The 21,247-nt window shown below is 34.3% G+C and overlaps 2 protein-coding genes across 2 annotated transcripts; both read left to right on the forward strand.

The window, feature by feature from the left end:
• Positions 1 to 2,443: 2,443 nt before the first annotated feature.
• On the forward strand, positions 2,444 to 17,147 carry LOC310739961 (uncharacterized protein; the record flags this gene model as incomplete). The annotated part of the gene is made up of 19 exons (XM_083566253.1): positions 2,444 to 2,980; positions 5,450 to 5,497; positions 5,788 to 5,823; positions 9,409 to 9,465; positions 9,622 to 9,672; positions 10,004 to 10,057; positions 10,377 to 10,430; positions 10,721 to 10,774; positions 11,094 to 11,141; positions 11,622 to 11,675; positions 11,870 to 11,923; positions 12,714 to 12,767; positions 13,075 to 13,128; positions 13,481 to 13,534; positions 15,710 to 15,763; positions 16,066 to 16,119; positions 16,408 to 16,461; positions 16,704 to 16,757; positions 17,123 to 17,147. The coding sequence occupies exons 1-19, from the start codon at positions 2,895 to 2,897 to the stop codon at positions 17,145 to 17,147; spliced, it is 999 nt and encodes a 332-aa protein (XP_083422379.1). The 5' UTR covers positions 2,444 to 2,894.
• A 1,013-nt stretch (positions 17,148 to 18,160) lies between these two features.
• Positions 18,161 to 20,591, forward strand: LOC310739962 (alpha-2,8-sialyltransferase 8F-like; the record flags this gene model as incomplete). Its single annotated transcript, XM_083566254.1, has 5 exons — positions 18,161 to 18,199; positions 18,300 to 18,412; positions 18,776 to 18,868; positions 20,059 to 20,492; positions 20,581 to 20,591. 5 exons carry the CDS (start codon positions 18,161 to 18,163, stop codon positions 20,589 to 20,591), a joined length of 690 nt encoding a protein of 229 aa, XP_083422380.1.
• Between the last annotated feature and the right edge of the window lie 656 nt (positions 20,592 to 21,247).

Raw genomic sequence — 21,247 nt, forward strand, 5'->3', positions numbered from 1 at the left:
GATATCAGACTAATTATCTCTAATAAACTCTAATAAACTAGAGCTAAGTGTCAAGGGACTTTGGGATTGCTGTACTTTGCTCCATTTAACTTTCCCTCAAACGTGACGAGTTTCCAAGTTCCTGCTGCAATAAAATACCCGCACAGCATTATCCTTCTGAAACTTTGCCAATCTCTGCACAGGATCTCTGGAACTCAGTCAGAGTGACCATTCTGGTTCTTGGTCACCTCTCTTACTTGGCCTTTCAAACCGTGATTACTCAGTTCAGCCAGGTGACCAGCTCTTCCAAGAGTCATGGTTTTTCCACACTTCTTCTTTTTGAGAATTTTGGAGGCCACTGTGCTCTTGGGAATGTTCAGTGGAATTTAGTGGAATGTACTGAATGTGTAGTTACAAGAATGAGGAAATAAGGTCTGAACAATCCTAATGGTTACTGGAAGTTTGAACTGTTACAATGTTTAAATATTTGTCATCACTGTTGAACATTCCAGACAGAGCCAAACTCCACTAAAACAAAGCATTAATTATAGAAAAATTAACAGCTGAACACACTCGTGCCATTATTTCTACAATCGAAATCAAATACTGTTTGGAAAAATTTCCCTTAGACTTTTGCAGAAGTTCCCAAAAATGTGTTGAACTTGTAGTTTGCTTTGCTTTCAGTCTTCTGTTCAGTGTATCCCAAACCAGATCAATGGAGTTTGGAAAATGTTCTGGCCATTCCATGATTTGAAGCCTACCAACCTGTTCTTTTTTTAATGTAGTTGTGACACACCCTGGATGTAGGTTTTGGGTCATTACTGTGCTGTAGGCTAAACCCATGACCATCTAGATACTGTATATACCAGAGAGTTTTGCATGGTGCTGCAAAATGCTGTGGTAGTGGTTTTGGTTCAGAGTTCCACTCTGTTGAAGCCACCAACACTAGATACAGCAATAGTCCCAAACCATAACACGTCCGACTCCCTGTTTGACAGTTGGTGTCACACAACGAGAAATCACCCTTTTGCCTTCTGGATGAAAACAGTATGATGAAGATTTTAGTTTTTGATTAATCAATCCATAATACCTTTTTCCAGCCTTCAGTAGTCTACACAAGCAGCTGATTTGCAGAACCTTGTCTTCAGATTGTGGTTTTGGATGTCAGACCTTGTCTTGTTAGAATTTCCTCCAGTTTCCAAGTGCCCTTTGATCATGTAGGAAAGTGTACTCACTAAAACCTTTGCTTTCTTTGCAATTTCTTTAAAGGAAAGACCTAGATCGGCTGGAATGGTCTGTCAGTTCCCCTTTGTTTATTGCCTTTTTCTCACCATTATGAGAGCAACATACTATGTTCTGTATTACAATACTGTCCAAATATTGCTTAAAAAGGTGTCACAGTCTGCACCGACACTTTCATACAGACAAGGTAAGTACTAAAAAGGTTGGGATAACTGTATGAATTGTTAGCATCAACTTAATTTGCTTTCATTACTGCAGAAGAACTGTAAGTTGTTAACCCATTACTTTTTCCCTGAAAAAGCCTTTTTTTATAACTCAAATATTTACATTATTTTTCAGTGTTTGGTAACAGAAGCTTTTTGTTTCACCCCTGAAAATTTGCTACTTAGGTTTGTACCATTTAAGGTTGTTCACTTGACTTAAACTGCTTAAATAAAAAAAATTTGAAAAAATGTATTTTTCATTATACATTAGATAGACCTTACCATTCTGTGTGAGTATTTTGATTTGCTATGTGTCTACAGTTTATGCTGTCATTTGCTGCTTATTTACATATATTATATATATATATATATATATATATATATATATATATATATATATATATATATATATATATATATATATATATATATATATATATTACAATTTTCCATCTCCCTAAAATTTGTACATATCAACATTAAATACAATTATAGGCTAAATGTTATACTATACTTTATAAACAGTGGATGAGTTCTTTTGAGTTATTTCAGATATAATTTATGATTTACTTATGATAATCCTACAAATGAAAAGTCCATTTACTTTTTCAATTCATTTAATGTTTAGAAAATCATATAACCTAAGTAATGTTAAACAAATCTGGTTGCTTTTGTCTATATAAATACTTTTTTCATGAAATGGTTGGTTAGGCTGTTTTGCGAACATTGTAGATAGATTTGCATGTACAAGCATGTGAAATGAGGTATGCCACTTTATTATAGAAAGTTAATTTATTAATAGAAAAATACTGTTCCTGGTTCAACTATAAATCTGCATAAATTAAATGTATTTCTTAAACAAAAGAATTAAATTTGATTGGCTGAGCCTCCTATCCGAAGCTATTTGCTGACCATGTTACTTTATGCTCTTTTATGCTCACCCTTTCAGTTGAGTGACTTTTATGACTTTATTTAGTTTCATTGTTACTGAACTAAAAGGAGGAGTGGTAGGCTAATAAAGGGGATGAGAAAGTTCAGAATTGAAAAGGAGCAACAGGTATAGACCAAAAAAGTAAAGCAGACCAAGCCATAAAAGAGATGCTGTCAAACTGAAAAAGGGATGTATGAAAGCCAGGGCAAAACAGGAAATAGATTTGGCTGGTAAGCTGATAAAAAAAAGCATGTGGAGGTGCACTAGGACAGGAATATAAAAAGAAGTAACTCTGTGCATGGAAAGAAGGGAAGGAAGGAGAAGGAGGGTAAGAGTGAAAAAGAGAGAGGGATAAAGAGACGTGCCTTAAACAGGGAAGACATGACAGGTACTCTAACAATAAAAGGGTGATGGGTGTTGCTCAAAGAAAATAAGGAATGAAGAAAAGCAAGGTGGATTTCAATGGTGTCAGTGACTGCAGATTTTTAAGCGAGACTCCAAAGAGAGTTACAGAGAGTTAACAAGGACCTGTTTGAACTATGAAGGCTTTTATTCTAAGGGTGCTATTTGTTCTCTTTTTAACCTCATTTGGCACCATGTTGTTTTGGCACTACTTTGCTCACAGGTGAGTGTTTAATCCTGCTTCTGTATTTGCATTTTCTTCTTCTTTTTTTTTTTTTTTTTACAAAATTGGAATAGTTTAAAATAGATTTCAGTAAACATCAATAATCACCAAAGCTCCTGTCTTATTCAACATCGATTTTTTTTTTTAGTAAATGTTAACTTATTTAATCCAAAAATATATAAAATTTCTATTAAGGCTGCTGCTGAATGATGCTGAACAGTATTGTCGATTTAATGTCTTTTTTCATGATTATACATTTTAATTCTGGATTTTTTACAGTTATCAAACTTCATGTTAAATACATTTATCTGAGAATAAGAAAATTCTTATATAGTAATTACAGATATATTTGTAATTGTTGCTTATATGCATGGGCGTAAATTTCATTTAACAGTAGGAGGGACAATAAATATAACATTTCTCATGAGCAGTTTTTGAAGGGGACACAAATAATACAGTCAAATCTGCATCAGCTACATTAAAGAGAATCGCTTTATTCAAAGTGAATAAAATACCCTAGTTAATGGAGTTAAACATTAATTGAGCCGCAGTCACACACCTGACTCGTGTGTGTAGAGTAGGTGAGATGAACTGGGAATGCAGGCGGTGGGTCAAACCACTGTGAGTAAGGGGAGGGGGAACTCAACTGTTTCTAAATGCATTGTTTGCGTTTTTTTTGTACTTACACAATTATTTAGGTATGCATACATATATTTTTTACAATACAGAGTGCGATATTTTTTTTGACATGTCCCCTCCGTCCCCCCGGGATTTACGCCCATGCTTATATGTACATTCAATATATAAAACAGAACAAAGCTTTGCTGTGCTGTGTGTGTGTGTGTGTGTGTGTGTGTGTGTGTGTGTGTGTGTGTGTGTGTGTGTGTGTGTGTGTGTGTGTGTGTGTGTGTGTGTGTGAGACAGGTCAAACATAAAGACAAATGTCAACAATCTCTGTAATTATTATTAGGTGAACTTTATTCAGGATTATCACAATGTTTCATTGTCTGTTATAACAAAGGGATGAAATAATGAAAAAGATTGTGACTTTTCTAAAAACTGTACTATAGGCTAAGCTGTATAGATCAACCATTAAGACCTACTTAAAAAAATACATGTGATAGTCTCTTAAATAGGGTAATAAATCTTGAATAGGAAATGTTACTAGGCAGAGGTACTCTATACTACTTTATAATAGCATTGATGCTGTGAAACTCTCAGAAGAAGGTGATATTAGCCTTGGAGTTTAATAAATCAGTGCTCAAGAATGCATTATAAAAAAGTTAGTAATAAGTAGTATGCTATCCAGTATATATCAGTCAGTTTTTTATGTTCTATCGTTTTCATTTAAACTCCCAAATTTCTCAGAATCAGGAAAACACATTCCATAAAAAAATTTTGACGTCATTAAGTAGTAACTGAATCTCTGAGTGAATCTCTATAAGGCTGTCAGACAATGCAAAGTAATGTTAACTGGTAGGGTAACTTGAGAATTCTTAAAAAACAAATAACATAAGGGCAGTTTCTCTTTAAAATCTGCATGCATGTACCATATGCACAGTGTGTATATATAGATTTCCTGGTAAAGTTGACTTTTTTGACTAGTCTCTCTCTCTCTCTCTCTCTCTCTCTCTCTCTCTCTCTCTCTCTCTCTCTCTCTCTCTCTCTCTCTCTCTCAAATTTTACCTCCTGTCTCAATTGCTCTCTAATTTTTTTTAATCACAAGCAAGCAGATATTTAAACAAAATTGTATTGGTATACTTTAATAGGAAATTAATTTTTGGTAAATAGGTAGAAATAGACAAAGTTCACATTTCCAGAAAAATCCACCAACAACCATGAAACGATTGTAGCACATGGTAAGTCAGCCTTTTCAGGTTTGAGCACATTCACTAGAAATCAAAAATTCTGGCTGAAAAAAAAAGTTGGGTTTCTACTGTGGCTGCTTGGGTTCATTGCCCAAAAAGAAATCAAGCAGTTGTTTATCTCTTGTTGAACTAAAATTAAACAACTAACACTGGAATTTTGATTTTAAATAAGGAAATGGGAAAAGCAACCTAATATCTGTCCTGGTAAAATGATAAGAAAGCTCACTGAGCTCACAGGAGTGTTGTGATTGGACAGGACAGGACAGGAGTTGGTAGAAGTAATCTACCTTGAATTTTTGTTGATTATCATGTGGTAATGACATTTGACATTTGTGGTAGTTAATGGTTACAAATGCGAATGCATATATAGTGCAAATGTTTGTAAATTACAAGTCTTTCTTTTTCATTGACATATGCTGACTCAATTGAGGAATGGACTGTTGTTCTGCATTCTTTTTGTTTTTACTATTATTATTGTTAACAGTGGGTTTTTTTTTTTCAACTGTGTTACAATTTATATCTCCTTGTCTCTCTCTCATTTTTGCTTTCTCTCTATTTTCACTCCAAAAATTGAAACCCCTAACCACCTCCACACAAACAGCGATGCAGCTGTTCGTGGGCCACGCAATGCAAAAGAAATGGCAAAAAGGTAAAACGTGCAAAATGCAAATGAATATCATGTAGCTTAATTCTGTAGGAATGATAAAGATTTCTTAATGAAACCAGTCGTCATTATGTTTTATGGGCACCGAATGTGTTTAAAAACTATGATAAGATCTGATTAAAATCTGAACATTCATGCCTGAAAAATCCGACTTGGCTATTTAATTTTTAAATATGTAATTTTTCTAAAGTTTTATCAATAAAACAAATTCGCATCAAGCTTCAGAAATGTGTTCTGAATTTTAGAACTAACCTCTCTCTTTATCTCTGGCATAGTCGTGCAGATTTTGCTCCCGAAAATTCTAAGAACAGGTAAATATCCCTTTCATGTCATACAAGTAGAAACAGCTAAGTAACACTATTCATCTTAATTCTTCCAACATGAGGAGATTGAACAAAAAATGTGCTGGCCTTTAGGTTTTTTTTTTTTTTTTTTCCTTTATTTTTACACTATAATGCCTTTAACACTTTTACTACGAAAGGTTGTCTGTCAACTATATATATATATATATATATATATATATATATATATATATATATATATATATATATATATATATATATATATACAGTGAGGAAAATAAGTATTTGAACACTCTGCTATTTTGCAAGTTCTCCCACTTAGAAATCATGGAGGGGTCTGAAATTGTAATCGTAGGTGCATGTCCACTGTGAGAGACATAATCTAAAAAAAAAAATCCAGAAATTACAATATATGATTTTTTAACTATTTATTTGTATGATACAGCTGCAAATAAGTATTTGAACACCTGTCTATCAGCTAGAATTCTGACCCTCAAAGACCTGTTAGTCTGCCTTTAAAATGTCCACCTACACTACATTTATTATCCTAAATTAGATGCACCTGTTTGAGGTCGTTAGCTGCATAAAGGCACCTGTCCACCCCATACAATCAGTAAGAATCCAACTACTAACATGGCCAAGACCAAAGAGCTGTCCAAAGACACTAGAGACAAAATTGTACACCTCCACAAGGCTGGAAAGGGCTACGGGGAAATTGCCAAGCAGCTTGGTGAAAAAAGGTCCACTGTTGGAGCAATCATTAGAAAATGGAAGAAGCTAAACATGACTGTCAATCTCCCTCGGACTGGGGCTCCATGCAAGATCTCACCTCGTGGGGTCTCAATGATCCTAAGGAGGACCTGGTCAATGACCTGAAAAGAGCTGGGACCACCGTTTCCAAGGTTACTGTTGGTAATACACTAAGACGTCATGGTTTGAAATCATGCATGGCACGGAAGGTTCCCCTGCTTAAACCAGCACATGTCCAGGCACGTCTTAAGTTTGCCAATGACCATTTGGATGATCCAGAGGAGTCATGGGAGAAAGTCATGTGGTCAGATGAGACCAAAATAGAACTTTTGGGTCATAATTCCACTAAACGTGTTTTGAGGAAGAAGAATGATGAGTACCATCCCAAGAACACCATCCCTACTGTGAAGCATGGGGGTGGTAGTATCATGCTTTAGGGGTGTTTTTCTGCACATGGGACAGGACGACTGCACTGTATTAAGGAGAGGATGACCAGGGCCATGTATTGAGAGATTTTGGGGAACAACCTCCTTCCCTCAGTTAGAGCATTGAAGATGGGTCGAGGCTGGGTCTTCCAACATGACAATGACCCGAAGCAGACAGCCAGGATAACCAAGGAGTGGCTCTGTAAGAAGCATATCAAGGTTCTGGCGTGGCCTAGCCAGTCTCCAGACCTAAACCCAATAGAGAATCTTTGGAGGGAGCTCAAACTCCGTGTTTCTCAGCGACAGGCCAGAAACCTGACTGATCTAGAGAAGATCTGTGTGGAGGAGTGGGCCAAAATCCCTCCTGCAGTGTGTGCAAACCTGGTGAAAAACTACAGGAAACGTTTGACCTCTGTAATTGCAAACAAAGGCTCCTGTACCAAATATTACCATTGACTTTCTCAGGTGTTCAAATACTTATTTGCAGCTGTATCATACAAATAAATAGTTTAAAAATCATACATTGTGATTTCTGGATTTTTTTTTTTAGATTATGTCTCTCACAGTGGACATGCACCTACAATGACAATTTCAGACCCCTCCATGATTTCTAAGTGGGAGAACTTGCAAAATAGCAGGGTGTTCAAATACTTATTTTCTTCACTGTATACATATATATATATATATATATATATATATATATATATATATATATATATATATATATATATATATATATACTAGCTGAAAGTACCCTTCGCTACGGAAGGCAGAACGCTAAGCAATATGGCAATAAGCAGTAAGCACTGAGCAGGACTGGATGATCAGAGATCAGAACGTAATGTCAACAAATAACGTACTACCCCTTTGTAGTACCGATACAGGCAAACTACTTTGAAATTTTTTTTTATTGTGCATCTAACATCTAATAAGAAACAATGTATTAAGTTTCATTAGGATCCGTAATGTTATTTCGAAGAATTTACAATGCGTGAGAAATCGGGTTTTTCGCGAGTTAGCCGCGATCCAGGGCGAATTTTTCAAAACCCTTTTTTAGTGAGCACCTAAGACCCAAGAGGAAGGTATGTTACAAATTTCATTGCAATCCGTTCAGTGGTTTTTGAGATTTCGTGATGAGTGAGTGAGTCAGTCAGTGGTATTTGAGCTTTATATATATATATATATATATATATATATATATATATATATATATATATATATATATATATATATATATATATATATATATATATATATATAATTGTACAAATACAATTTTTCTTATAAATCTACACTCAGTACCCAATAATGACTATAATTCTAGAAATGTCTGTAAATTTTTTACATAAAAAAAAAAAACGATGTGAAATATCACATGTACATAAGTATTCAGACTCATTAGTCAGTACATAGCTGAAACACCTTTGGCAACAATTACACCATTGAGTCCTTTTGGGGATGACGCAACAAGCTTTGCACAACTAGATTGGGAGATATTCTGCCATTCTTCATGGCGTAGTCAGAGTGACCCTCCAACACAGTCTCACAGCATTTCGTAACACAGTCTTGAACTTTAATCTATTGATTATTGTTCATGAACAAGCATTTCCCTTTTTTTAATTTCGTGTCACTCAGCACGACTGCCTCCGTCTGGCTCCGTGTCTATAGCAACGGAGGCAGAGGATCATGGGTAATGCTGACAGAAATGCCAAAGGTAATCTTTTTTCCCCAATTTTTATCAGAAAATAAGGCAGAAAATATACGGTTAGGTTTAGGGTAAGGGTTATATTGTAATAAATGAGTGTGTCTCTGGCCACTGTGCTTCAGCGATCCTTTAGTGCAGCACATTTCTTTTTTTGTTTGTTTTTTCTCTGAGTTCTGCAGTGCCTTTCCACATCATGTCCAACCAATTTACTTTTCCACAGGTGGACTCTAATCAAGGTGTATAAACATATCAGTAATAAGAAAGAGAATTAGGAGGCACCTGAGCTATTTTTCAAGTGCTGTTGCAAAGGGTCTCAATACTTATGTTCATGTGATATTTAAAGTTTTTCTTTTTTGTTGTTAAAAATAAAAAAATAAAAAAATAAATACAAAAATAAATAAATAAATAAATAAATAAATAAATAAATAAATAAATAAATAAATAAATAAATATACGTATATACGTATATATGTTATGTTGCACCCTGTTACTACAATTGTTTAAATAATTAATTTAATAATTTTTTTATTTGTATATATATATATATATATATATATATATATATATATATATATATATATATATATATATATATATATATATATATATATATATATATATATCATTAGATAAAATGCCCAAAACACTGTTTTTGTTTTATATCTGATTATTAGAGAGCCTTTACCCTTGATTTTATTTTCTGCTTTCTTCTAGGAATGCAGCTCCCAGAGTTCGGCGCATTGTTAAAAAAATATATATAATAAGAAAAAAGTAAGTATTAGAACAATCTAACAATCTCAATATATTTGTATCACTCTAACTGTAACACACTTTATTTTTATACTTTACAGTTAACACTAAATCTGTGTGTAAGTCTTTATTTAAAGTCTTGGCACACCAAGTGATTCTCTATCTGTCTCCTAATAGCAAGGCAGCTGCCAGCAATCAACTTAACGTTCAACAAAATCCTGCAAAGAAGTGAGAATGCAATACAGTTCCAGATAAATCATAAGAATATATACTTCATCTTTATTTAATCTTTTAAAATTTGAAAACTGAATAATTAAAAAAATATTATCTGAACTGAGAAATTGTTATTAATTGTTAATTGAATTAATTGAAAATGTTTTAAATGACTATTTTCTGCTACAATGTAAATGTGACCTAATTCTAAAAGATCAAAATTTTGATCTCTCTAAAAGAGCCATGTAACATACCACAAAGTTATGTTTTATAGTTAACTTTGTCTGGGAGTCTTTTATCTATAATCCTGGCACCTTTAAGTTATTCTCTAACTGTTTCCTCGCAGAGATGCAGCTGCTATCAATCCACGTGATGTTCAACAAAAGGCCTTAGCAAGCAAGTATGAATGCACATTTTCAGACAAATCATAACAACTGCTTGTTGCAAAAAAAAAAGATTAATTATTATTAAATTATTATTAAGCTTGTTTAAGTGACCTTTAATTAAATTTTTTAATTCTCCAAAATGTTACAATTAAAGTAATTAATGATTACACTAAATAATTATAAATTAGAATTATTATAAGGATATTATAATATTATAATAATCATCATACTTTACTCTTATTTGGCACATGTAAAACACTACATACTTATGTTGTACTGTTTTTTTTTATATATATCTTTGCACACCTTCATTCTCTATCCGTCTCTTAACAGTAATGCAGCTGCCAACAATCCAAATAATGTTCAACGAAATGGCCCAGTGAACAAGTATGAATGCAACACGTTTCCAGACAAATCAGAACAATTGCTTGTTGCACAAAACAGCCATTCAAAAAAATACACTTTTTTATTAATTATAATTTTAAATTCTCCAAAACTGAATAATTAAACTAAGCAATAATTATAAAATAAACAAGAAAATGTTCAAATATTTATCACTCTAATTTAACACTTTAAAACACTACATATTTATGCTGTACAGTACACAAACTAATACTAATACTTTTATCTATAGTCCTAGAAAACCTTCATGCTATTCTCTATTTTTCTCATCACAGTAATGCAGCTCCCAGCAATCCACGTAATGTTAACCTGAATCCCGCAAACAGCAAGTAAGAAAGCGACACAGTTCCAAACTAACCATATAGTGCTATTGTAAGAAAGAAAAAAAAAAACATTAGCATTTATTGTTTAGATCATCTAAAAAAAAATTATGCAATTAAGCAAAAATTATACCTTGAACTGAAAAATGGTTAATTATTAAATGTTTAGTGAATTCATAAATGTCAGAAATGACCATTTCTGCCACAATCTAAATCCAATCTAATCCTAAAAGATCAATTAGACACATGACACACTACATAGTTATGCTTTACAGTTTATCTATAGTATTGAAAGACCTTCAAGTGATCGATTTCTGTCTCTTTACAGAGATGCAGCTGCCCAAAATCCACGTAACGTTCAACAAAATCCAAGAAAGTAAGATTGCAACACAATTACATACTAATCATAACAATTGCAAAACAAAGTGATCACAGTAATGGTTGTTGTTGAATGATTAGTGAATTAGAACAATCTGGAGTAAATATATCTTTATGATGTCACCCATATGAGGATGGGTTCCCCTTTGAGTCTGGTTCCTCTCAAGGTTTCTTCCTCATATCATCTAAGGGAGTTTTTCCTTGCCACTGTCGCCACGGCTGCTCATCAGGGACAAACGCACACCATTCACCTTCACTGTTGTTTTCTGTAAAGCTGCTTTGAGACAATGTCTGTTGTGAAAAGCGCTATACAAATAAACTTGACTTGACTTGACTTGACTTTATTACTAATATTAGGCAAAAGTAACACACCACATAGCTTTACAGTTAAATTGAACACTGTCTATAGGTCTTTTATTAATAGTCTTTACATGCTTTCAATTGATTATTTATCTGTTATCTGTCTTTATCCTCACAGTAATGCAGCTGCCAGCAATCCACGTAATGTTAAACCGAATCCTGCAAACATCAAGTAAGTTACTGTTATTGCAAAAACAAACTGTATTTCTTGAAATCATCAGAAATTTCAAACCAAGGACTAATTATAACTTGAACTAAAAAATCTTTATCACTTTAATTAGGCACAGGTATCACAGCACACAGCTATAGTTTATAGTTTTTCTATATTCTTGACATATTTCTCAATGATTCTCTGTCTCCTAACAGAGATGCAGCTGCTAACAATCCTCGCAATGTGCAACAAAAACCTGCATCAAGCAAGTATGAATGCAACTCACTTCCAGACAAATCATACCAATTACCTGTTGGACAAAATCGCCATTTTTTTTCGGCATTTTTTGTCTGAGACCCCCAGCCTATTAGTGGTGGTGGTGCTTTATACAGTACTTGTCACATGCACTTTACAGCACAGTGAAATTACAACACAGTGAAGCTGGGGTCAGAGAACAGGATTGACCATGACACAACACCCTTGGAGATCTGAGAGTTTAGGGCCTTTCACAGGGGCCCCAAGAGGAGCAGTTTGGCAATAAGGGGCTTGAACCACAACCTTCTAAACAATAACCCAGAGCCTTCACCACTGAGCTACCACCTCCCCCTATTGTGACTACAATTCCAAAGTTTTTATAGCTTGTTTAACTGATTGAAATGGTGTTTTCCTGATATAGACACTCAAATTGGCCACAATTCTCATTGTAGACATTACGATACAATTACAATCAACATTTGGATTGGAGCTCCTAAAACTTTCACCAAAATCACTAGTGACCTGTAACACACTTTCACTTCATCTCTTTCAGTGCCACACAATATTCATGGATCTCACTATCAATCAATATATATCATTCTTTAACTCCATCTGACTTTCTGCTTGTACTGTATCACTCTGTCAGCTACTGTATTTTTCTACCGGTATCTGTCTGTTTATTGATCTGTCTGTCACCCTTTCTTTCTGTTTTTTAATTTCAAAATATCAAGCTTATGAAGCATTTTCAAGCTTATCTGTGGTCTTGACACACTTTTAAGTGATTCTCTATTTGTCTCCTTACAGTAATGCAGCTGGTAGCAATCCTCAAAATGTCAAACTGAATCCTGCGAACATCAAGTAAAAAAGCAACACAGTTCTAGACAAATAATATCTATTGCTGTTCCACAAAACCTCCACTAATTCGATAATTTTTTACAATCCTTAAAATTCTAAACACTTATCCAAGGAATCAGTATAACTTGAACTGAAAACTGTTACAATTAAATGTTAAGCTTATACTAAAAGATCTAAATCTCTATCACTCTAATTAGTAACATGTAACTCATCACACAGTTATGCTTCATAATTAATTCTAAATCTCTCTATAAGTCTTTTAACTATAGACTTGGCATGCATTTAATTGTCTCTATCTGTCTTCTCACAGAGATGGAGCTGCAAGCGATTCACGTAACATTCAACAAAAACCCCCAGCAAACAAGTATGAACCTAAAACTGTTTCAGACAAATCATAACAATTGCTTTTTCCTATAATCTTGGCAGTGATTCCCTATCTGTTTCCACACAGTAATGATGCTGCCAGCGACAATTCATAACAATTCAGACAATTCATAACAATTGTTGTTGGACAAAACATCAATTCTCAATCATATAGTATAACTTGACCTAAGAAATTGATTGTTATTGAATGTTCATCTAAGCCTAAAAGATTTAAATCTTTATCACACAACACATACAGTATTTATGCTTCATAGTAAATTATAACTCAGTCTATAAGTTTTTCATGTATAGTCTTGGCATGCCTTCAAGTGTCTCTGTCTGTTTCCTCACAGAGATGCAGCCGCCAGCAATCCACGCAACGTTAAACAAAAACCCCCAGCAAGCAAGTATGAACGCAACATATTTCCAGTTAAATCATAACAATTGCTTTTGTATAGAACAACAATTGTAAATCAGAAATTTACTAAATTGAACTAGGATAAAGTCATCATTTGAACAAAACTTGTGCAACCTGGATCAATTCACCTCCTAATACCATCATTATGAGACCCTGGCTATAAAAAGCATCAATATTATACAGAAATGCAGTATAACAAAGCTGCATCACAGACAGGTATCTCATGCAGTGAGAATGAATGCCATTAATAAAACAAGATTCCCAATTAACACAATTTAACATGTCTCCTTTCACTGCAGCCACAACTGCACTGCCCACATGCATGATCTCTATCAAAAGCACTAATATTAACTTTATAACATGATGCCAGATTCTCTGTGCATTCTGGTTTTCCTGGGGATTTGAAATTGTGTGTTTATGTGCAAATTCTATGGGAAAGAAAATGCCAAAGTATAAATGGTTCTTAAAAAGATTAACAACTGTTTTGAACTGTTTTGGCTGACCTTTCCTCACAACTTCCAGATTTCTTGAAAATGTCCTTATTTTTCCTAAACTATTATTTCTGTGACCAAATAAATTTGTTATTTTATGTCAGCTTTTGTGAAATGAAAAAAAAAACTATTAAATCCACATAAAATAAAATCCACAAAAATTATATTTGAGCTTGTACAGTTTGCTATAGATGCGATTTCAATCAATCAAAGAAGGTAAAAATGGTGATATTTTTGTATGCATGCTAGATGGCCCCAGTTTTGCTTATTTATTGCATCCACACTGTTGATACTAAAGACCTCAGGACAGATTTTGACCATGGCAACACAAGATAGCTGAAATATAAATGGACATAAACTCTAACATAAGCATACACTACTGGAAGCAGCCTAACTGATAGAAAAGCTATAAAATAAAGAGAGAAAAGCTATAAAATAAAGAGAGAAAAGCTATAAAATAAAGAGAATATTGGGAATAATTTAATACACATTCATGAAAAAATATATCAAAACGTAAGTCAGTGATCCCGATGGCTCGTCACTGTTGAATGTTCATCTAATCCTAAAAGATCTAAATTTTTATCATTCTAATTAGGCACATGTAACAGAACACACAGTTATGCTATTTAGTTAATATTATATCTGTCTATAAGTCTTTTATCTATAGTCTTGGCAGAATTTTAAGTGTCTCTATCTGTCTCCTCACAGAGATGCAGCTGCAAGCAATGTTCAACAAAAACCTGCAGCTAACAAGTATGAATGCAGCACAGTTCCAAACAAATTATGACAGTTTTGTCTTGAACAAAATCAGTCGTTTTTTTAATGACTATTTACATTTGATTTATAGACTTGAAGCACTATTGAATCATTATTGAACCAATATAATGTAACAAAACCAACATTCCACTGTGCTGTTGAGGCCTATTATTATTTCTCTGAGACCCAAATTGTCAAAAATGCTACTCCTAGAGCTTTTTATCTACATGCTCTAAACTCAACACTGACTTTTAGTCTATTCTGACTAAATTTTCCAACTCAAATTAACCAAAATTCACATTGACTTCCATAGCAATCTTTGATAAACCTTTCAAGCTACATTCACCAAACTCACCAAAGACCTGTAACACACTCTCACTCTATATCTCACTCTATCTATCTATCTATCTATCTATCTATCTATCTATCTATCTATCTATCTATCTATCTATCTATCTATCTATCTATCTATCTATCTATCTATCTATCTATCTACACAATTAGCCTATATATCACTCTCTTACTCCATCTGACTTTCTACTTTGTACTATGCTACTGTATCTCTCTACCAGTAACTATTTGTCTGTTGTTCTGTCTGTCTATCTATCACCTTTTCTTTCTGTCTTTCAACTTCAAACTATCTTCAAGCCTAAAAAGCATATTCAAGCTTTCAACTGGCTTTGTGCTAAAACCATCAGACTTTGATGTGCATAGATTTATGTATCTGGATATATGTTAACTGAATTGTGATATCTTAGAAATTACTAATGTTATGCAATCTATATATAATGTGATTCAAAAAGGTCAAAATCCTCACCTAATTTGGCACATGTAACACACCACAAGTTGTTTTTTAAGCATTTTATCTATAGTCCTGGCATGCCTTCATGTGATTCTCTGTCTGTATCTTTTTACAGTAATGCAGCTGCCATCATTCAGCATAATGTTAAACTGAATCCTGCAGACAGCAAGTAAGAAAGCAACACACTTTCAGACAAATCATACATAAAATTAGCTTTTTGTGTTTAAATCCTCTAAGGTTTTAATTGAACCAAGCATAAACGATAACTCGAACTGAGAAATGGTTCTTATTAATGTTCAATGAATTAAGAAATCATAGAAATGAACATTTTTGACACAACTAAATCTAATCTAATTAAAAAAGCTCAAAATCTATCTCACTTAAATTAGACACGTACCATAATGCAGTTGTCCTCTACACTTTATCTAGTGTTGAGAGACTGTCAAGTGATTTTTATCTGTCTGTTCACAGAGATGCAGCTGCAAGCAATCCACGTAACATTCAGCAAAATCCTGCAAACATCAAGTGAGAATGAATTATCATATTTATGCAGGAACTTTAGAAGGCCATTGTGAACATCCACAGAATCTATCATATCACATCTGTCATATATTCTGATATTTGCATAATTAAAACCCACAGCAAGCAGCTATTAATTCAATACACTTCCAGACAAATCAGAACAATTGTTTGTCGCACAAAATGTAAACATAATACATATTTATTCTGTACAGTTTATACTAATATTGTCTTTAAGTCTTTCATCTTTAGTCTTTGCATACTTCTTCTGATTCTCTATCTGTCCCATCACAGTAATGCAGCAGCCAGCAATGCACGTAATGTTAATCTGAATCCTGCAGACAGCAAGTAAGAAAGCAACACAGAATCATATATAAAGAATGCACCATAATAACCATGTTAGTGTTTTTGTTTAAATCCTTTAGAATTTCTAAATTGAAAATAGAAATAAGTTTAACTAGAACTGAAACTTAAAATGACATCTTTTAGCCACAATCTAAATCTAATCTAATCTTTCTTTAGGCTCATTGAACACATTTACCTTTAATCTTGAAAGACGTTCAAGTGATTCTCTAACTGTCTCCTAACAGAAATGCAGCTGCCAACGATCCACGTAACATTCAACAAAAACCTGCAGCAGAAAAGTATGATTTCAACACAGTTTTGCCTTTATCAAACTTTACAGAAGAACAGAAATTAAATGTTTGTTTCTAAAAACATTCAACTGAAATAGTTTGCGTGGCTTCTTCTAAAACTTGCCGAAGGTGTTTTTTGGTAGTTGTATGTTTATTTCTGACCCTCTGATTTATTTGTGATCCAGTTTGTCTTTGCTTATCTAAATAAATGCTAATTGAATTCGGAAATGTAATAAATGCTACTTTTAATTTTTTGCTACAATCTGAATCTAATGTACAGTAATTCCAGAAGGTTTTATTTTTACTAACACTGTCTATAAGTCTTTCATCTTCAAGTGCGAACTTTAAGTTATTCTCCATCTGTCTCCTTACAGTAACGCAGCTGAAAGGACATGTTGAAGGACATGTTATGTCCATATGAACATATTATTATAATGACATAACATTAGCATGATCTTTTTAGTTTAGTACCACTATTGTCCTGGAGTCTTGTATTTGTCAAAGAACGCCTTTAAGTGAATCTCTTGAATCTGTCTTATCACAGAAATCCAGTTGACAGTAATCCAAAGAATGTTGAAGAACATGAAAACATCAAGTGAGAATTTATATTTACCATAGAAACGTTAGAAGGCACAGTGAACATTCACAGAATCTAATATTAGTGTTTTATAATTTGATTACTTTTTTTAGATATACAAAAGCAATATTGCACGTATTTTCTCCTTCTGTCACTAATTTTCTCTGTGCATGTGTGGATTTTTGTGTTTCAGTGAAGATGAGCTTATTAACCTTTTGCTAGTAAATTACACCTCCAAATGGAAAAAGCATGAGAAGAACAGTAAAACTTTCACGTAAAAACAACACACACGTCAAAAACGCATTACAACATAACAGCAGCTCATACTTTCTGAGGTTTTTTTTCAGGAGGATAATAATGGAAAATCATGTGTGCTAATATCTAAAGAAAAAGATTTGGTTGAATTCCCAAATTTGGAAGTGCTTTGTAGCCATTAAAATCAGCTCAGAAAAGTTTTAAGTCTTTCCAAGGGGCTGATAAACTGCATTTTTTGTAGTTTTTGTCTGGTTTTATTTTGTTCTTTTGAAAGAAAGGCTGGCTGATGAATAAATCTAACAATGTGATAAGCAAAATCACACACACTGTTCAAGCTGTTCAACTTGTGCCACATAACCAAACTCCTATGCATTATATTAGTTTGTAGTGTGTTATTCTTTACATAAACCATTTAGGTTTATTTAAAAGAGTAAATACAGAGCAAAAGTTAACATGGAGGCTTTTTTTTACCAGGTCATATCTAAGCAGCACTTGCAGTGCCATTACCAACGCAACAGTTACACAAGGCAACTCACCTGTGGGGACAAAATTTACTTATGATGGAGATAATAAAAGATCAATGACAGTGACACCAGAGCTGTTCAAAGTGTTTCCAAAGGTATTGTTGCCCAATGCATATAAATTACTAGATGTGATTGATTTTAAAATGTCAGTACTAGTGCTTATTCTCTCTCTACTCTGTATGTACACTTGTTTAGGAAAACCCCTTTCAAACAGCACCATGGGACACGTGTGCTGTGGTTGGCAATGGAGGCATCTTAGCCAACAGCAGCTGTGGGAAAGAAATCGACGCTGCTTCATTTGTTATCAGGTCTGATGCTTTTCATTTCTTTAAATGAATGAAGGGGAAAAAGTTGTAATGTATGACTAAACATATACAATGTTAATACAGACTGTAGAATAAAGAGGAAAACCAGCAAAGCTTCATTCTAACACCAAAAAACCTGTTGAATAGAGTAAAATAGTCAGCAGTCTGTAAGAGTATGGAAAATAATAAATGTCTTGATGCATTGCCTCTGGAGCATACGGATTCTTTGTGAAGATCAAATTGCATTTTAAAAGCCATCTCAAGATGCCAAAACTGCAGAAGAAATTACATGTAAATCTAAACACATGGCAAAACAGTGAGATTAATTCATTATCTCATGGTACTCCCCCCCCCCTTATTTCTCAGATGTAATCTTCCACCACTAAACAATGGACACGAAAATGATACCGGACGGAAAACCAGCCTTGTCACAGCCAACCCAAGCATCTTTGTTGAAAAGTGAGTCTTGATTGTAAATGCGGTTGTATTTGAGAATGAGTTTAATGAAGTTACTAAAAAACAGGCATATTCTTTGAATATTTCTTCTTTTACAATCACCATTTATGTGTGAATATAAATGTTTAATAGGCATTTTATGCAATGTTTGTTAAGAGCTAAATGGATGATTAAATTGGCTAATGTTAAAAGCATCAATACAATTATACCCAATATCTCTTGGGTATATGCCCTGATACAACATTTATAATCTATTGATGAAGATTGCTTTTGAGCATTGGGTGCTTATGCTTGGTGCAACATGGTGCAGCCTTAATATTTTGTACAAAACAGTTCCTTAGTGATTTAAAAAATTTAGATTTTTTGGGAACAATTTTAAAGAAGTATATGGCTCACCGAAATTAGAAATTAGTTTATTAGAGGGACAGCCCATGTAGGATGTTTTGGTGACAAGGGGAGGGAGGTGAGATTGAGATGGTTTGGACATGTACAAAGGAGGGACATGAATTATATTGGTAGAAAAATGCTGAGGATGGAGCCACCAGGTAGGAGGAAAAGAGGAAGGCCAAGGAGGAGGTTCATGGATGTGGTGAGGGAAGACATGCAGGTAGTTGGTGTGAAAGAGGGAGATGTAGAGGACAGGGGGGTATGGAGACAGATGATCTGCTGTGGCGTCCCCTAATGGGAGCAGCCGAAAGAAGAAGAAAAAGATATGGCTCACCGAAACTTTAGGACATTTGAGTCGGACTAGAGCTATAGCTCGCAAATCATCATTAGCTTATAAGCTCATCTTTGTTTCATTGCAGTGGCTGATATTGCAACATAATTGAAGAATATGTAACTGATGCCAACCTGTACTTTCTGTACATTTGTATCTCCACCATTAGTACATGTAACTATGTATCTATTGAACAGCATTCAGAATCCTCGTTGTGGATTCATAAAAGGCAACAATGTTTTGCCTTCACAGAGAGTTAAAATGTTTAGATTTTATGGTTGGTGGTAAACAAAGTAAATGGTAAATAATAAGATATTCACACATGAAAAGGTTGATAATGGGTTTTAAGATTCCGGAAGTGTTGCACCCTGTTATTTAGTGTCTTCCATGCTCATAACACAAAAATACCCAGATAATATCAGCTCATCAACAAGCACCTCATGACAATGCTTAAAACATATTTATTCTTTCTTAGGTACAGTGCACTAAATGAGTATCGGCGCCCTTTTTTGGAGGATATGCAGTTGTATGGGGACGCCCTGGTCTTGCTACCTGCCTTCTCATTTCGGCGAAACACAGCTGTGTGCCTGCGTGCCCTCTACTCACTGGAGGACTACAGCAATAATGGCCCACGGCCAATCATCTTCAACCCGACTTACTTGAACAGCCTGGCGCAGTTTTGGCGTGAACAGGGAATACAGTCGTTGCGCCTCAGCACTGGTATTATGATGGCCAGCTTGGCACTGGAACTTTGCAAAAACGTCCATCTGTATGGGTATTGGCCCTTTGGAAAACACCCGATCACACACCAGCAACTCACCAATCACTATTATGATAACCGGCCAGTAAACAAGAGAATGCATGCCATGCCAGATGAGATTAAAGCCTTGATGAATCTCCATAACAAGGGTGTGATTCGTCTACACCTAGAAAATTGTGCAAATTGAAACCGATTTGTGCCCGTTCTTAAACTGTGTGTGCCTCATTCACCTTTTAGATTCACTCTAGAGAGCATGAACCAAAGAAAACCTAAATGAATGCATAAAGTGGGTCAATATGCCCTGCACTTGACTCAAGAGTACAACAGTGTCCTGTTCATTAAATTTATTTGTTAATAATTTTTTCTGAGCTAATTCTGAACACAGTTTGGAGTACTGTAACAAATAATGTGGTCAGAATGTCCAGATAAAGTGAGCATGATCTTGACAGACAGGAAAATAATATCTCACACAAAAAGTGTGCACCCTCCTGTCAATTATGTAATGTTTTAAATAGGAGGTGTATTACTTCAACACAAATTGGTATGGTTTACCCAAGTAGACAAGACATGTTTTCCTGTGGACCCATGATCTGTCATACTGGAGTAATACCGTACTATTTTAAAGTTCATGATCTCCGTACAACCTGGAATGTAGTCTGGACACTTTAAATCTGGTTTAAGTGCCATTGTAGTATGTCTGTTCAATCATTCCCAATGCTTCCTGTGCAAAACATATTTAACATGCGATGACTTTATATTCTTTGTTACATGATGTATGACAAATTTGTTATGACTGTTGCTATCACTGATGTCATATGATAGCTTTCGTGTAAAGCAAATTCCCAGCACAGAGACAAAATTATTTACATTTTTTTAAGTAAAATAAAAAGTAAAAGAACATTAA

Source organism: Silurus aristotelis, assembly GCF_946808225.1.
Source record: "Silurus aristotelis genome assembly, chromosome: 17".
In the NCBI taxonomy this organism is placed as follows: Eukaryota; Metazoa; Chordata; class Actinopteri; order Siluriformes; family Siluridae; genus Silurus; species Silurus aristotelis.